The sequence below is a fragment of the Typopeltis vanoorti genome, chromosome 11 (assembly GCF_054136105.1).
Source record: "Typopeltis vanoorti isolate ZY-2024b chromosome 11, IOZ_Tvanoo_1.0, whole genome shotgun sequence".
Taxonomy (NCBI): domain Eukaryota; kingdom Metazoa; phylum Arthropoda; class Arachnida; order Uropygi; family Thelyphonidae; genus Typopeltis; species Typopeltis vanoorti.
In genome coordinates this window covers 71,222,248-71,242,042 of record NC_143559.1, presented here as the reverse complement: position 1 = coordinate 71,242,042, position 19,795 = coordinate 71,222,248, and the positions used below count along the sequence as shown (strand labels likewise).

The following is a 19,795-nucleotide window of genomic DNA, read 5'->3' as shown; positions in this document are numbered from 1 at the left end:
TTCCCTCCCAGACATAGTCAAATTTATAATACTATTTGTTTCACATGTAAATGGAAAAATAAACAACTGATGAGACAAAAATGAGCCCCCCCCCCCAGCCAATTACTGCAGGGAACACTTAGACAGCTAAGCACTCAACATAGCCACTTTCAAACTAGTGGTCTGGCTGCATCATATAGATGTATTTGCTATTTGGTCACATGGTCCAGACACAATAGATACATTTTAGGTGCATTTAAACAGCCAACATTCAAAAATTCACTCTACAACAGAAAAGAGTAATTGCTTGTTCTTCCTAGCCACATGCAAAAACTGGAAGATAATTACATAAGCAATCATATCTCTTACCATCATCCAAGCTCAACATGGTATCTTAAAAATACTAACAGAACTAGGTTCCAATGATAATGCTCTTACCAATGAATTTATCCATCTCAGACAACATAAGAAATGATGTCAAAGATGATATTTTTCTGTATTTCTCCATAAAAAGTGGAGAAATACATTCTCCATCATTGTTATGGCAAATCAGGACAAGAGACCATGCCTTGGAAACCATTCACACAGGATTAGATGGAAGAAACAGTACTACACAGAAGTCAATTACGAGTCAGTTTTTTTTCAGTCAGCTACAACTTTACCCAAACCCAACTTTACCTACAACATTACCCAAACCTCAACAAATATGGCTATCAATTTGCTAAAAAACTGAGAGACAGTCATGCTTGTAAAACTTCTCTTTATCCAACAAATGGCACCAAATTAGGATTTCAGTTTTTGTGTTGTAATTTTAAACCATGTCTACTATTAACAGCATTGTCACGTGGATCTTGAGACCTCCTGATGTGCGGAGATAAGCAAAACAAAACTGTTCTCTGAAGACGCTAGGCATAAACCACTGAAATATTAGAAGTTAAACAAATATATTATTTTCTTTGTGTCATGAATTACAAAAAAAATCAAAGATGAATAATTGCCAACATTCACTTCTACTGGCACAAAATTCTAAAACACCTTCTGAAGCCTCCTGAACAGACAACACAAATACAAAGCATACAATCACCAAATTGAAAATCAGAACACACACCAATATTTCTGAATATGCTTGTCACATGTTTTCCATCAGGTTGCCTGTCCTCCACTGTCTTAATGTAAGCCCCCCCCCCCCCCCCAACTATCCAACACAAAAACTTATTAGCATCCTTAAAAATATACTCTGATAAGCAAGTTTTAATGCAGTATTTGAAATTCATTCTTTAAGCATTTATATAAAGAATGGCTCAAAAAAGAAAATAATCAACAAATTTTCCAGAAGAAAACAAACACACACAAAAAAAGCATAAAATAAGTCCATTCCATACATTAAAGGAATTTCTGGCAAAGTAACCAAAATACTAACAAATACAACACTCATACCACATAAAACCCACTTACAAAATTAAAGCGTCTACTCAACCCCCTTACCTCTCTAGGAATGTACCTAATCCTGTGCTGCTCTAACTTACTCTACCATGGTGAAACAGCAGGCACAAATCCAATAAGAAAAGAAACAAATGATGCAGCACCCAAGAATTTTGGCCTTTTTGATCATGCACTTAAAACATATCACAGAACTGAATGAAAAGGTATTCATTTCTTTCATTGCACCAAAACTGAAGAAATTCCAATGAAGCTTGTGAGATCTTAATCATTTGAATATCAAGAACGATGGCTAGAATCTCCAGGGTATGGATGACCAATCTGCTACCTCTATAATATCTGGTTCAAGAGATACCAAGGATAACAATTCTGAAGTCAACCAACCAGAAATAAAAAAAGGATATTTTAACTTGCTACTTTGGCCAATGGTTTGACCAGGTGTGGGTATTCATAAATATCTTAATATGAAGCTCAAAACATTATGTAATTATTTTCCTTTAAAGTCATTACTCCACCACAGTATCTGCCACCATAATTAAGCCGTAACAAATGCTGATTATTATATAACAATAATGCAGATGAACATCGGAAGGAAAAACTGAAAAGCAACATCATTGTTTTCAAAATGTAACAGCAGAGAAATCTGTTATTACATTTGTGAAATAGCAATCAACAAAGAGTGAGATAAAGCTTTCACCAGGATATAAAAGAAATGGAAAGGAGCTATTGGGGAAGTCTGGTACAACTGCATTATGACATATTACCATTGGTGTTGAATAAGAAAACTACTATTGTGCTATTTGTCATTTGAAAAACAAAGATGTCTTCAAAAAATATTTAAATCAATATTCTTTCATTCTTCTGTTTTTAATTCATTTTATTCACAATTTTGTAAAACAAGTGTATTGCGAGTAGGATAAAATAAATAAATACCCATTATTTTCAAGTTGGCAAGAAATCCTTACATGACTCCCAAAAATGGATATTTTAAATTAGTGTGGTAAATTTATGCCAACTTTATGCATGGTAAGCTATTTAAATGTGAATATAAATTTGTAGGTCTGTAACTGTATAAACAGAACAGAGAGCCTGTTATGTTTCACATAATAAAAAGCAATTTTATTTCAAAAATGTTTTAAAAGATGAAACAAGACAAAAACATTAGAAAATCAAATTTATTCTGGTCATTCATTAACAAGAATAAATGGTATGGTCACAGTTTTTTTCCCTCTCTCTGTATGATCAGATCTTTTTTTTTATGCATTTTATTTTCTTTTGAAGGCCAACAAAAAATACCTTCTGCATGGAAATAACAGGTCCAGTCTATTAAGTACAGATCTTAAGCCATAGTTTGAAAAAAATGTAATAAATTAAGAAAATGAGTTTGTTTTAAAGAGAAAAGTATGTAGTAGAGCAGTAATATATTTGAAAAGAAATTAACATATCAACATTAAACCGATGTATTACATGATGTTGCAAGCGATATTTGAAAAAAATAATGAGTGAATGAAGATGAAGAAAGAGGAATCGGAGGTGGGGGCAGGGACAAAATATGATCAAAATTAGCATTCCGTATATGTCAGGTATAAGAAAGCTATAAATATGCTACAATAAAAAACTGTACAGTATGTACATGATTATTCCTATACACTTATCTAAAGGTAAATACTGTTAACTGAGAACACTAAATGCAGCTCCAAGTCCCCAACTTGTTTCAATGCCATCAATCTTCTTTACAAGCTGGAAAGAGAATGAAACAAATATATAACTGAATTACAATGAAACACCTTATAATAAGAGTTCATGCAGGTTTTTTTTAGTAATTTTAAAAGTATTTTTTTTAAAAAAATATGAACTGTTTGGAATTGGTGAGATCAAAATATTATAAGTATGCCTACATGTGTGTGACAGTTTGTATCTGCAGTTTTGCAGGAGGGGGAAAAATTCTGAGAAACATTCAAGTATACTTGCAAACTATGTAGGGCTATTCAAAATTTATCCATCATCATCATGGAAAATAATGGCTTATGTTTTGTTATGTATTGATTTCAATGTTCCTAATGAACTTTTCCTATCACTGTATCAAGACACCATTTCCTTTCGTGTCTAATATGCAGACATCACATGAGTAGCAATATTAAGAAGAAATATTAAAATAACTTTAAATTAAATTATTAAAAAGAAAGATATAATTTTTCCCTCTTAAAACAAAACGATCTATCTTTGATTCAAATTGTCCACTAAAACATCAGTATGGACAACAGTTCTAACTACTAAATTACAGTATTACAGTTTATCCTTTAATACTGAAAGGCCTTCTTTTAGATTTATATCTTCAAGTGGTCATACACCATTTGAAAGAAACTCTTTATGATAAATCTAATAGTCTTTTCCATCCCTTAACATTTTACTTTCTCCTCTATTTATCCACATTCTATTTGAATATCAACAAACTCACTTATGTCAAATTGTTAGCACTACTGCTAACAAGTTGCATCACATCCTGGATGTCTATACACGTGCAGACTTGCTACAAACTGCTGGTTACAATTTGGAAGTCTTCCTTTCGTTTTTCTTAACAGAAGATTATTTAACAAAGAATTTGTAAAACAAATCTTCTGTTAAGAAAAATAGTCACTATACTGTTTCGTAATAAATTTAGTTTAATCCTTTATCCAAGTATGAGCAAACAAAGTTTGCATCTGAAAGTATCTTCAGGACTGGGGTAAGGTGGTACAACACCGGGCAACTCGTTGCAAAGGTGGAGCAAGCTCACAACACTCCTACCTCAGTATCTCCTTGCAGACCTGTATAATGTTATGCATTAAGGGGAGGGCCACTATCCAGACTAGTTTCGACCTTTATTGAGGTCTCTTCAGTGGGAGCCAGGCCAAAGTGGAGATACCAGGCAGAAGCATTAGCAAGGTCATCTCTACCTGTAGGAGTTGCCAAATGGTGTGCAACCTTTTTATTAAATTACTCTGGATTTAGAGAAAGATGTTGAAAGTTTATTTTTCACTTGGTTAGACTATAATAAATTTAGTTTAATTCTTTATCCAAGTGTGAGCAAACAAAGTTTGCGCCTGAAAGTATCTTCAGGTGGCACACCGTTTGGCAACTCCTATAGGTAGAGATGCCCTTGCTAATGCATCTGCCTGGTATCTCCACTTGGGCCTGGCTCCCACTGAAGAGACCTCAATAAAGGTCGAAACTAGTCTGGGTAGTGGCCCTCCCCTTAATGCATAACATTATACAGATCTGCAAGGAGATGTGTTTTGCATTATGGGAGATACTGATATAGGAGTGTTGTGAGCGTGCTGAACCTTTGCAACGAGTTGCCCAGTGTTGTACCACCTTACCCCAGTCCTGAAGATACTTTCAGGAGCAAACTTTTGTTTGCTCACACTTGGATAAAGGATTAAACTAAATTTATTATAGTCTAACCAAGTGAAAAATAAACTTTCAACACTATATACTGTTTCAGTCTATAAAAGTAAAGGAATGATAACTTTTTTAATATTTTACAAAATGAAATTAATCCAGTTATTGAAATTTCAACTGCACATTTGGCTCTCTGCCAACATATTTGAAATAGTGTAAACTTTCATGATACTTTATAACAAATGTAAGCTACAAAAACTGAACAAATAATTTACAAAGTAATTCTGCAAACAAAATTTCTGATTTAAACAAGTGAAATTAATTTCTTATTCTAATGTACACAAATTAAAAATTTCTAGTGGAGTATTTCTACTAGACAGCATTTATTGTATTCTTATTGCTTTTACTGGAGGGAGAGAAGAAATAAGGCATCTCATTACCTCTTAAAATATATTTTCCATCATCATCATCATTGAATTCCTGCCATGTACCCTCAAGGGGTGTACAGGATATGATAGCACTACATGAAAAATTTACATCATTACTAACTTCCTATCTACAATTTTCCTCCAAATCAGTCTGTTACTTGTCAAGACTCCAACATTACCAGATTTTATATTTCTATCGTCTAAGGCACTTTGTACCATATCAATCCACCTATATCTTGGTCTTCCTCTGGGTCGTTTTCCTGCCAACTTGGCAGAGAACACTTGTTTTGCTAATCTTTCCTCGCTCATTCTGTTTAAGTGACCATACCACCTGAGATTAGCTCTGCTAACGCATTCCCTGACAATGTCAAGTTCTTTCCTAATATTCTCGTTTTTAATATGATACTGCCATTGATGCCATCTGTTCACACCTCTAATCTTTCTCAGGACTCTCATATCTGCAGTCTCTAGTCTTTGCTCAAGTGTTTTACTTCTAAACAAGCTCTCAGATCCATAAGTTAAAACTGGTTTGAACACTGTCTTGTATACAGCTAATTTAGTGTTCTGACGACTTTCTCTCTTATTCCACATGGATTTATTCAATTCACTTCCTACCATACCAGTTTTGTTGATTCTGTTGTCTATTTCCATATTTAATTTACCATCTTCACTAAAAATCGCGCCTAAATAGCTGAAATGTTTTACTTGTTCCACAGGTTCTCCATTCACAACACAGTTGACATTTTCAATGATTCTGCCTATTTTTATTGTCTTTGTCTTTTTATTGCTGACCTTCATACCATATCTATTACAACTGTTATTCAATTTAGTCAGGGAATCTTGCAGATTTGTAGCGGATTTATTTAGAAGTATAACATTGTCTGCATAAAGCAAATAGCTGACATTAACATCTCCAATTTTAATATCCTGTTTAATACCACTTTCCTTCATAATGTGATCCATATAGATAATGAATAACAGCGGGGATAATGTACATCCTTGTCTCACACCAAATTTCACATTAAACCATCTCCCTGTAGTTCCTTCAATTCTAACTGCTGATTTAAAACTCAAATAAAGACTAAGTATTCCTTGATATAATGCCTCATTGACACCATTTAACTGTAGCGTATTGAATAGCTTCTCTCTTTCCACCTTGTCATATGCCTTTTCCAAATCGACAAAACTTAAATACAGATCTTTGTTATATTCCCATGATTTCTCCACTATTTGTAGTAAAGTGAAGATCTGATCCTGACAGCCTCTATTTGACCTGAATCCAGCTTGTTCATCACCAAGCTTTTCTTCCACAATTCTTCTCAACCGTTTCTCAAATATACTTGCATATATCTTACCAGGAACACTCAATAAGGATATACCTCTGTAATTCTCACATTCAGTTTTATTTCCCTTTTTATATATGCATACTATGAGAGATCTACTCCAATCATCTGGAATTCGTCCCTCTGTCCAGTCATTCTGAACTATGCAGTGCAGCCATTGTAACACTTTTATACCACCATACTTCAGCATTTCTGGTCGAATATCATCTACTCCTGCTGCCTTTCCACATTTCAAGCCTTTGATGGCTTTTTCTACTTCAAGTATGGATATGTATTCCTGACTGCATGACTGGTCAGTGATTTTTTATCACTGTGCTGTCATCACTGCTTGTTTCATTTAGCAAATTTTCAAAGTAATTACTCCATACTTCAAGGATATTTTTTTCTCCCATTTTCATTTCACCTTTATCATCTCTAACTCCTTTTACAGCACTCTTTCCTCCATTCCTAAGCTTCTTCAACAACCTCCAGATTATTTTGCCACCTTCTTGAAATTTATTTTCTATGTTCTTGCCAAAGTCCTCCCATGACTTTTGTTTAGCTAGTTTTACACAGTGTTTAGCTTTCTTACATTTATCTCTGTATTCTCTAAGAACACAAGCAGACTTATTTGGCAGGAACTTTTGATATGCTTTCTTCTTTTCCTTCACTGCCTCTTTAACTTCCTGTGTCCACCATGGAGTTCTAATTTTTCTATCCTTGCAGACAACTTCACCACATGCCTCTCTAGCTGAATCAATCAGGGTTTTCTTCAAGGCTTGCCACTAAATCTCCAAAATTTGGTTCCTGTTCTCAAATTCTTTCATTTTTTCCTTCAATAACTTTATGTATTTTAGTCTACAGTTCACATCTGAAAGCTGCTCAACTTTTTTTTGCTTTAAAACTTTCTTACATGTTATTCTTTTCAATATGAAATTCAATTTTATCCTGCTCAAGACTAAATAGTGATCACTTCCAATTTTAAATCCTCTATACACTCTGGTGTCCTGCACCAGGGAGAAAACATCATTATCAACAATAACATAGTCAATGAGACTTTTCTTATTCCTTGCCTCTTCCCTCAATGTGAATTTGTGCACATTTTTATGTTGGAATATGGTGTTAGTAATAACCAGTCCATGTCCTGAGCAGAAATCCAACAGATATTTGCCATTATTATTAGCTTTGCTCTTTTCTCCAAATTTTCCCAAAATATTTTTGTGTCTCAATCATTTCCTACTCTGCTATTTAGATCCCCAACAAGGACCAACTTTTCATTTTTCATTGTGTCAGTAGCTTTCTCTAGAGCCTCAAAAAATTCCTCAACTTCTACCTTAGCAGAACCTACTGTGGGACCATTGGCACAAATAAGTCTCATTGTCGAGTTCCCTATTCTGATATTTGCCCACATCACTCTACTTGTGACTGCCTGCCATTCAAGAAGATTAGCCTCGAATTTTGTGTTGAATACTATGGCTACTCCTCCTTTTCCTTGATTGTCATTGCCTGAATATAACATTTTGTATTTATTGCTCAGAAAGATCTCACCAGCTTTTATCTTTTTTGTTTCAGTCACCCCTATTATGTCGATCTGGTACTTATCTAATTCCTCAGCTAGCTCCATTTCTTTGCTATTCAGGCTTCTTATGTTGATAGTACTGATCTTTAACCCTGGTGATGTTGAGTTGGGGTGTGTTTTCATATTTGTTCCAGTAGCTGACTTTTCGCTGTTCGCCTTGGTTCCCTGGCAAAATTTCATGCCGGCATGAAATTTTGTCATGTTGTACCATCATTTTTTATTTTGGTTTAACCAATAGAAATACAATTTGGTCCGCTAAATCCCAAATTGCCAGCCCATTCTCGTTCGTTCGGTATCCAGGTAGATACCCAACAGAGTGCGCCACGAGAAGGTGAGGATTGGACATTAGGTCAGACGCTCTGGTCGGTTATCCGCATTCATTTAAAAGTTATGTGGAGGTCTCCTCTCAGTTATACAGCTTTGACCCTTAAGCACCCCATATATATTTTCTATTTTCCAAAGCAGCTAAAATAATTTTTAAAAGTTAATTATTTCAACATAATGTGTGGTGTATCTGATAATCATCAGATATTCCACACTAGATTATGACAAAACATTAAAGCCATGAAATAAATGTATTATGCCTATAAACACACATTTTGGGTCAGTTTTGCAGGATCAGTGCTAACAAGAATATGGTATCCACTTTGGATTAAGAAACACACTGATAAGATATATTATTCTTCTTTATAAGGCATTGATACAACTACATACAAACCACTGTAAAGATCTGATCACCTACGCTAAACGTAGGTGATCAAATCTTTACAGTGGTTTACATCAAATCTTCAGATGAGCAAGTATTAGAGAAGATCCAGAGACAAATGACCAAAATGGTGATTGGTTTGTGGAGTGTTTCTTGCAATTATAGGCAGAACAGAGGAGACAAAAAATACTTAAACGTTAAGCAAAAGTATATAAGACTTTTTTTCTTGGAGAGTGGTGAATGAGTGGAATGGGTTGGTCATGAGTACTCTAATCAATAGGTTTGAAGAAAGGTATAATAGGCATTGTGTGAATAATGCTTAGTGTGAGCCAAACATGAGCAATCTGACTTCAATGAGATGCCAATGTAATAAGTTATGCAAAATATAAAAAATAAAATAAATCCTCCAATGTTTTTTCATTTCCCAAAGGGAGTAGGCAGAACTCTTTTAGCTAACTTTTGGAAACTGGTTAGCAGCTGGTCTCCACTTCTTAATTTTCACTGGTAAACAAGTTTGCTGCTATGTGAACAATTTGTAGACTGAGTGACAAGAGATGGGAGTCGCTTAAGGGTCAAATTCATATAACTGGGAGGAGACCTCTACATTGTCTCTCAGGAATGCGGAGAACCAACTCGGGCTTCTTACCTAATGTCTAACTCCCCCCACATTTATGTGGTGCACCCTATTAGTAGGTATCGACTAGTTACTGATGAACAAGGATGGGCTGGCAATTTGGGACTTAGCTGACCAAATTGTCTCTATTGGCTTAAACCATAAATACATATGATGGTACAACATGGTAACATTTCATGTCAGCTGGGGGTCACCCGGTTAAACAAGACCCCTGCTGGTCATGTTTTTGTTAGGAAACCAGAGAGAACAGTGAAAAGTCAGCTTCTGGAACAAGCTAAAACTCAACATCTATAGGAACCATCAATATAAGGAGTATTAATGGGAAGAAATTGAACTTCCAGAAAAATTGGAAAGTACCACACGGACATAAGTGAGACAAAGACAAAAACAGGTGAAATCTTACCAAATAATAACTATAGGATGTTATTTTCAGGCAATAAGGAACTAGCAATAGTATTCAATACCAAACATGAAGATAAACTTCTTGATTGGAAGGCAGTTTCAAGTAGTTATGTGGGCAAACTTCAAAATGGGAACATGAACAATGAAACTTATTTGTGCCTATGGGCCCATAAAAGATCTTCCAAGGAAGAAGTGGAGGAATTTTTTGAGTCATCAGAACAGGCAACTGACATAAAGAAAACAGAAAAAGTGGTCCTTGCTGGCGATCAGAACAGCAGAGCAGGAAATGAATCCTACCAAGCATATAGGTACATTTTGGGAAAATTTCAAGAATAGCGCAAAGCTAATAATAATGGTAAGTATTTACTGGACTTCTGCTCAGGACATGGACTAGTCATTACTAAGAGCATGTTTCAACAAACACAAGTTCACATGGAGAGAAGACACAAGGTTGAATTCCCAATGATCAGATTAGAGCTCTCATGGTACCTATCTATAAAAAGGGAATAAAACTGAATGTGAGAATTACAGAGAAATTTCTCTACTAAGTGTTCTAGGTAAGATTTATGCAAGCATACTTGAAAAGAGGTTCAGAAAGATTGTGGAAGAGAAACTTGAAGAACAAGCTGGGTTCAGGTCAAATAAAGGTTGTCAAAATCAGATTTTCACTTTAAGACCAATAGTTGAGAAATCGTGGGAATACGACAAGGATCTGTACTTAAGTTTTGTAGATCTGGAAAAGGCACACGACAAGGTGCCCAGAGAAAAACTTTTCAAAATACTACAATTATAATCTCTAGGCTCAAAATGGTGTGTCCACTAAAACTAGGAACCTGGAATGTCAGAACCAGACAAGAAGCAGGTAAGCTAAGAAATGCTATCCAGGAAATGAAAAGATTTAGAATTGAGATTTTATGAATGAGTGAAGTTAGGTTGCCAGGATCAGGCAAAACTTAAGTTAATGACATGGCAATGTACCACTCTGGAAGTAGTGAAAACAATCATCAAAGCAGAATTGGAATAATATTAAACAAATATGCCAATAAGTCACTGTTGACCTTCATCCTGTACTCAGATAGGATGATGTTGTTAAAATTGAAAGGTCGACCACTAGATATTAATCTTATACAGGCCTATGCCCTTAATGCTGACAAGAATGATACCTAGATCGAAGAATTTTATGATCAATTAAAAGAACTAATGAAAAATGCAAAGAAACATGATATTAACACTGCCATGGGTGATTTCAACGCTAAAGTTGGGAAAGGTAGAAGTGGAGAGATGGTTGGCGAACATGGACTGGGAACAAGAAATGAGAGAGGAGACAGTATTATTCAATTCAGCCAAGAAGAGGAACTAATAATCACAAACACATGGCTTAAGCTACCATACTGAAAGTACTTAGCGATCAACAGGATAATAATGCACACAAAGTCAGAAACCAAATTGATTACTAACTAATTAATCAATGATTTTGAAGTTCCATAAAGAATACAAAAACCTATCCTAGTGAAGATATTGCTCCTGATCATAATCTACTGGTGACAGAGTTAAAACTTAAGACTGAAAGCTATACTTAAGAAACATCAACAGAAAAGATTTGATCTAGGAAAGTTGAAAAACCCAGAGATAGGAAAAAAATTGCATCAAGGGACAGCACTTATCAAGAATGATGTCATGTCATGTAAGGGGTGATGAATAATGGGACAAATTAAAATCTGTCTTCATAGAGAAATGTACCAATAACTTGTGTCATGATAGAGCAGTAAAAAAAAAAGAATGGATAACTGATGAAATTCTCTCTCTCATGAATCAATGTAGATCATATAAAAATCATGATGATCAGCATGTCTTTTCAACCAGCTACAGGGTGAAGGCCTCTCCCAATGCAGGAGGGTTGGGTCTACTTCTCCCATGGTGACCCAGTCCATTCTGGATCTATACTTAGATCAATGAATGTATGAAGGTGGAAGACAATCACAAACACCCATGCCTAAGCAGAATTTGAACTCACAGCCTCTTGGCTGGAGAGCGGATACGGTAACTACTTGGCCAACCAGACTGACATAAAAAAATCAAATAAATAATATAATCATCACAATAATAATCATAGTCCAACAAAATATAAAGAGGTTCAGAAAATTATTAAATACAAAATCAAAGAAATTTGAATGAAAAAATTGTAAAGAAATAGAATTTCTACAGGAAAAGCATGACAGTTTTAACTTACACAAAAAGCTGAAAGAAACCTCAAGTATATTTAAGAAAAAACAACTATGTATCCTTTGAAACAAAAAGGGAAAAATAATATCCGAAAAGGATGACAAAATAAAAGAATGGATGAAATGTGTAGAAGAACTCTTTACTGATAACAGACAAAATCCAGAAAATACTTATGAATAGATGCAAGATCCATGCATTCTAAGAAAAGCCTTAGTCCCTGATAGAATATCAGCAGAAATATAGTAAAGTTATTAGAAGGCAACAACATTACAATATTAGTAAAGCTATTTAATAAGATCTACGATATAGGCAAAATCCCCTAAGACTTTGATGGTATCATTGACACCATCAATGATACCCAATTTGGCTTTAGAAACGGTTTGGGAATTAGAAGGTTCTTTTCTGTTCTCAAATCTTATTCCAAATATGTAGTACCAAAACAAGGAAGTATTCATTTGCTTCGACTTCGAGAAAGCATTTGACAAAATCCAACATATTAAAATTATTGAATTATTAAAAAAGAATTGGATTAGGTGGTTAATGACATCAGGATCACTGAAAACTTATATTGGAAGCAAAAGGCATCTGTTCAAGTTTATGACATTATAACACCAAATGAGGAGTAAGGCAAGGATGTGTGCTGTTGCCTCTCCTTTTTAACATATACTCAAAAGCCATATTTCAAAAAATCTTAAATGGAAGAGACAAAGGGATTTATGTAAATAGTGAAATCACCAATAGCATCCGATATGCTGATGACACAGCTCTCCTGGGTGACAATATTCAGGATCTTCAAAATCTTCTGGAACTAGTGAATGAAGAGGATGAAAAAATGGGATTAAGAATAAATATCACCAAAACTAAATTCATGGTCATAATCAAGAAACCAATTCTTAATTCAGCACTTTCTTTAAATGGGAAACAAATAGAAAGAGTGACAAAATTAAATATCTTGGATGCTGGTTAAATAAATGCAATCCAGAAATGAAGATAAAAGAATTGAAATGGCAAGAAAAATTTTTCTTCTGATGAAATCAACACTGTAACTGCAATTTAAATTTAGAGCTTAGAGTATGCACATGGTTAAATGCTACGTATGGGCTGTACTGCTATACAGTGCAGTGCAGAAACTTGGACCCTGAAGACATATCAATAAAAAAATTTGAAGCCTTTGAGATGTGGTTATATGAAAGAATGTTAAAAATCCCATGGACAGCAAAAACGTCCAATCAAGAAGTACTGGAACAAATAGGAAAATCACGTGAACAATACCATAAAAAGAAGAAAAACTGCATATCTTGGTCACCTACTTCATATGAAAAATATAAGATACTTCAATTGATTATAAAAGGGAAGATAAATGGAAGAAGAGGACAGGAAAGACAGAGAAAATCTTGTCTGGCAGATATAAACAGTGGACTGGCATGATTTCTGAGGGGCTGAGAATTGCCCAAAATTTGCCAAGGTGGTCGCTGACCTCTGATAGGAGATGCCATTTAAAGAAGAAGACAATTAATGGGATATGGAACATTATACAGAGCAATACATAGTCTATATTTAAGTTGTCAGTCAGCAATTAGTATCAAAGGAAATACAGGAAGAAGGATTTGATAAAATCAGGGGTAAGACAAGGATACACATTATCTCCACTCTCATTCATCATCTATATGAATCACATTATGAAAGAAAGTGGCATCAAGCCTGGTATATTAGAATTGGAAAAGTCAAACTTAGCTCTTTGCGTTATGCAGATGATGTACTCCTAAACATCTCTAGTGCAAGTCTCCAGGATTCACTAACTAAGCTGAATAACAGCTGTAACGAATTTGGCATGAAAATCAGCAATAAAACTATGAAAATAGGTAGGAGCATTGAAAACCAGTTGCATTCTGAATGGAGATCCTATAGAACAAGTAAAACATTTCAGCTATTTAGGCATAGTTTTTAGTGAAGATAACAGGTTAAATCTGAAAATAGACAGCAGAATAAGCAAAGTTGTATGGTGGGTAATGCCAGCTGAATAAATTTATATGGAATAAGAAATAAATTAGCCCAAACACCAAACTAGTAGTATACATGACAATGTTGCCATGCTTTAAGCTACGAATCTGAGAGTTGGGTAAGAAAAAGCACTTGATCAAAGACTAGAGACCACAGATATGAGGGTTCTGAGAAAAATTAGGAGTGAACTGATGGCATCAATGGCAGAATCATTAAAAATGAAGATATTAGAAAGGAACTTGACATTGTTAGCATTCAACAATATGTAAGGAGAGCTAATCTAAGATGGTATGGCCACTTAAATAGAAGAGGTGAAGAAAGGTTAGCAAAACAGGTATTTGATGCCAGGATGATAGGAAAGAGATCAAGAGAAAGACCAAGGACTAGGCGGATTGATTCTGTCAGAAGTGCCTTAGAAGCACGAAATGTTAGCTGTGACAATATTGGACTGCTCACAATTGAACTGCGTTATGCATCACTTGACCAAGCGCCAAATTGATGTTTTTGGAAAAAGCATCAATTTAGCGCTTGGTGAAAAAGAACTTATTCCGTTTGCCATTTAGTTCTTTGAAACAAAACTGTGAAAATATAAACTCCTGCTTGGTCTCGATTATTTTATAGATAGGTTACATCATTATACGTCAGATGGCAAACTAATCACCAAACCACCAATTTGGTGCTTGGTCAAGTGATGTATAATGCAGTCCAATTAATAGATTGATTTGGAGGAAAATTGTTGATAAGAGATTAATAATAATGTAAACCTAATCACATAGTGCTGTCATAGTAACCTTGGGGATATATATATATATATATATATCAGGAAATTGATGTGACAAGAGAGGCATAACAGAACAGAGAAATAATACCATAACTGGTATTACTGCCTGAAATAGTGAATTATGTTTTCTATTGCAGGGTTAAAACCCCAAATTCAGGAGGGAAAATCCTATTTATCTGCACAATCAAGTAACTCAAAAACTTGTTGAAAAAAAAAGAAGCCTAGAACAAGTTCCTTTACTTTTGAAATTTTATAATGTTGCTCTTCTGATTTAGTCTCAGAAGTTAAAGTTGAACAGGCACCTTTATAAGTGCCTGTCCAACTTTAACTTCTGACTTTAGAATACAGCAGAATCTACTTTATTAAGTAAATTTTACTGTATTATATTTTTTTAGCAGCAGCTAAAAGCACAAACTAGAAGAAGTAACATATTTTAGCACTTTTGCCTCCAGTGACCCAAGATTACTAGAAACAACTTCAAAAGATACAATACTACAAAGAGCTCCTAATTAGCCAATCTGTGAAATAATGTAATCATTAGCGTCATTGATAAAATTTCATTCTTCATTACATTTTAAACTCTCATCAAGAAATGTAGGGGAAAAAAAATTAAATAAAGCACATCCTTTGTGGGGAAACAAAAATCTCCAGTTATTTTGTGCTTGTCTATTGGTGAGGGTACTGGCATGACTTCTGACGAAGTACTGAAGCACTCTACTACAACACTACCTACAAATAAAGATCTTATCACCTCGAATTTTCTGAAATAATCTAAATAAATTATCTTAACATAAATAACAATACTTAATGTTTTCTCTGCTATTCATTCCTCTGGAATGACGAGCAAAATAACATATACCACCATTTTCTCATTTTGATAGCATCTTTCTAACTGTTCTCAAACTTGTGCTACGGAGTTAACTTCTATTTGTTATAAAATCAACAGTTGATAACAAATTGCAGTAAAACACCATCTATTCTAATCATCAAAATCCATGTAATTTAATTTTCTTTGGTGACAGATGAATGACAATATCATTATTTACAATGTGATCTTGGTAATGTTAAATATAACAGAAATTATTTAAATATAAATTGACCATTTTTACTTAAAGAGAAATGTAACCTTTAAAAAATGATTTTTCCCATTTGGATATACTACTTCAGAAAATAACTGGTTATAAAAACTGTTTCATAATACTTCAAGTTGTGATAAATGCATTAAACTAAAGAAAACAGATATTAAATAAAAACCTACCACAATTTCAGTATCATTCTGAAGACCAAGTCCATGTAACAAGAATGTTGCTATATATGTTCCATCCAGGCATAAAAATGGTTTTTCAATATTATTTTTAGTACAGGCTACAAATCAGTAAAAGAAAAATTCAAATTAAATGTTTATAACTTGATAGAAAACAAGTAAACACAATGGAATTCATTATTAACAGCATTTTAAATATTCAAAATAAAGCAAATGAAGCAAACACTGTTTAATTTAGGCAGTGCCATCATTTTGCTGATTTTAACAGATAAAGATGGATGATTATGTTTATTGCAAAATTACTTTATGTATGGTATTAACTGTATAATGTCATAATTATTTAAATGACAAACCTTTCCATTGTGAGAGAGGTTACATAATGACTTAAAAAAAACACCCCTTTAAGGGATGTAGAACTCAAATGGGCAGTTTCTTTTCATTCAATGCCTATGATTTACACTTAAAATCCCTAGATCTGCCAAGTGTTTGCAAGCACGCTGCACTTGCAACCTATCCCACATAGCCAAACTGGCAGAACAGCCAACATCAAAATCTCAAAGCATCAAGACTACATTTGTTGTCACAGAATGGCTACTCAAGATTTGCAAACCAGGTCTTGAATCTGTAACAGGATCAGTTGAAAAAAGGCCATCTTATTCACCTGAAGCAAATACAAATAGGCTGTTCCTTGAATATGCTTCTGTCCTAATAAATTATTACAACTTTAATAAATATGAATAGATTAAGCTGCCTCTGATTTGGAAAACCCTCATCCTCAAAACTTCAAGTTGTGATACAGGCCAATGGCTACAAGCACACAATGAAGTCTGCTAGGAGGTGAAATTTAGGATTTTGGGCCAGTCTATGCTTTATTCTCACTAACTGTAGTGCTGTGTGCGTGCATCTATCTATCCCAATGGCTTTAACAGGGCTTTAAGGCCCAATTACAAAATCCAAGCATGCTTGGATTTCGTAACCTAAGTACGAGAATAGGCATATCCTTGTACATATGATAATAATATATGCATGCACCTATACCAGTGTATTTTCTCTGATGCCAATTTGACTAATACAATATTGGAAATGAATAAATCTGTTTAGTTATTATATCATCTAAATTATCATTTCCTTCCTAAAAGATCAAGAACAATGATCAAAGAAGATTGAACACTGGAACAAATTATTTTTGTCATATGAACTGCTAAAAATTTAAAACAATCAAAATTTGCAAAAAGAATTCAAGCCATGCCATTATAGATAATCTTTTTTTGCTTAAATGATTAACATTTACTCTTTCTAATAAAATGATCAATTAAACTGGCAATAATCAAAAATAGGTTGGGGGTGGGAGAAGATATTAAATTCTTTCTTTTAGGGTTACACGGTGATCAGCACTCATATTTGTAGATTTAGGGACTCAAAAACACACGTGTTGAACAGATTATTTTATTAATTACAAATAAAATAAAACTTGACGTTTCGACCTCTATATCGAGGTCATCATCGGAAGAATACAACTGTATGCAGAACCAAGCTACATGCTCATGCTTTCTATACCAGTAAACTAAATCTACGTAGTTAATAAATCTTTTTTCTAGCCTGACCTCTAGTGATAGAAAAGAAAAACAAATGAAAAAAATAATAATAATAATAAAAATAAATAAATAAATAATAATAATAATAATAATAAAATAAAAAAAAATAAAAATAAAAAATATATATATATATATATAAATTATAAATAGATAAATGCAACTACAATAAACTGTTAGAGTCCTCATGTATTAATATTCTGGATAGTTACAAAATGATTTCTTTCAGTTGCTATTGAATGTTCTAAACACTTCACCAAGTCACCAGGTTGTCTTCTTGTAGTGGGAATTTTTCTAATACTAGTTTAGGATGTTATACAGGTTGTAGATGGGTCCTCCACATTCTTGAAATGGTGAGGCCATCATTTTTGTTGAGATTTGGGTTGTGTTTGAGCATTTCACAAGACTCTTTAAATTTTCTCTCAAACCAGGTTTTGGTGCGGTGTAGGGACTTGGTATTTTTCCAGTCAATTCTATGGTATGTTTGGAGTGCATGGTCAGAAAGGCCTGTTTTACCGAAGTGTAGGTATTTAATGTGTCGTTTGTGTTCATCTTGTCAGACAAGATGAACACAAACTGAACACAAGATGAACAGGCACTATAAATGTAAGAAGCATCAATGGAAAAGAAATGGAACTAGCAGAAGAATTGGATAAGTAGATTGACATAATAGGTGTGACTGAAACAAAGAAAACAGAAAAACAGAAGAGATCTTTCTAAGCAACAAATACAAAATGTTATATCAAATACAAGAATAATCTTCTTGAATGGTAGGCAATATCAAATAGAGCGATGTGGACAAATCTCAGAATGGACAATACTGGACAATGAGACTTATTTAGCTGGCACAATGAAAAAGAAAAAGTTGGTCCTTTTTGGAGATCTAAACAGCAGAGTAGAAAATGATTACCAGACACATAGAAATGTTTTAGGAAAATTTGGAGAAAAGAGCAAAGCTAATAATAATGGCAAATACCTGTTGGATTTTTGCTCAGGACATGGACTGGTTATTACTAACACCATGTTCCAACATAAAAATGTGCACAAATTCATATGGAGAGAAGAGGCAAGGAATAAGAAAAGTCTCATTAACTATGTTATGGTTGATAGCAATATTTTCCCACTGGTTCAGGACACAAGAGTATATTAGAGGATTTGAAATAGGAAGAGATCACTATTTAGTTTTGAGCAGGATAAAATTTAATTTTATACTGAAGAGAAGAGTGTGTAGGAAAGTTTTAAAATGAACCAATGTTGAGCAGCTTTCAGGGGTGAACTGTAGACTCAAATACACAAACATCATTCAAGAAAAACATGAAAGAGTTTGAGAACAGGAACCAAACCTTGGAGATTCGGTGGCAAGTCCTGAAGAAAACAATGATTAATTCAACAAGAGAGGCAGTCTTGAAAGTTCCTGGCAAGTAAGTCAGCTTATGCTCTTAGAGAATACAGTGAAAAATGTAAGAAAGCAAAGTACTGTGTAAAACTAGATAAAAAAAAAAGTCACGGGAAAACTTTGGTGTCATCATCATCATCAAATTCCTGCCATGTACCCTCAAGAGATGTACAGGATATAATAGTACTACATGAAAAAAATTACATCATTACTAACTTCCTATCTACAATTTTCCTCCAAATCGGTCTGTTACTAGTCAAGACTCCAACATTATCAGATCTTATATTTCTATCGTTTAAGGCACTTTGTACCGTATCAATCCACCTATATCTTGGTCTTCCTCTGGTCGTTTTGCTGCCAACCTGGCAGAGAACACATGTTTTGCTAATCTTTCCTCGCCCAATCTGTTTATGTGACCACACCACCTGAGATTAGCTCTGCTAACGCATTCCTGGATGCTGACAATGTCAAGTTCTTTCCTAATATCCTCATTTTTAATATGATATTGCCATTGATGCCATCTGTTCACACCTCTAATCTTTCTCAGGACTCTCATATCTGCAGTCTCTAGTCTTTGGTCAAGTGGTTTACTTCTGATCCAGCTCTCAGATCCACAAGTTAAAACTGGTTTGAACACTGTCTTGTATGCAGCTAATTTAGTGTTCCA

The 19,795-nt window shown here is 34.2% G+C and overlaps 1 protein-coding gene across 3 annotated transcripts in view; it reads right to left on the bottom strand.

Moving 5' to 3' along the window:
* Positions 1 to 2,576: 2,576 nt before the first annotated feature.
* LOC150101716 (ectonucleoside triphosphate diphosphohydrolase 5-like) overlaps positions 2,577 to 19,795 on the bottom strand; it is a 171,750-nt gene continuing 154,531 nt past the window's right edge. For all 3 annotated transcript variants that reach the window (XM_090400547.1, XM_090400545.1, XM_090400546.1), the window contains exons 13-14: positions 16,135 to 16,241; positions 2,577 to 3,159 (exon numbers count right to left, since the gene is read on the bottom strand). In XM_090400547.1, coding sequence (XP_090256673.1) covers positions 3,091 to 3,159; positions 16,135 to 16,241 — 176 coding nt within the window. In that variant the 3' untranslated portion in view covers positions 2,577 to 3,090. The remainder of the gene's footprint in view (positions 3,160 to 16,134; positions 16,242 to 19,795) is intronic.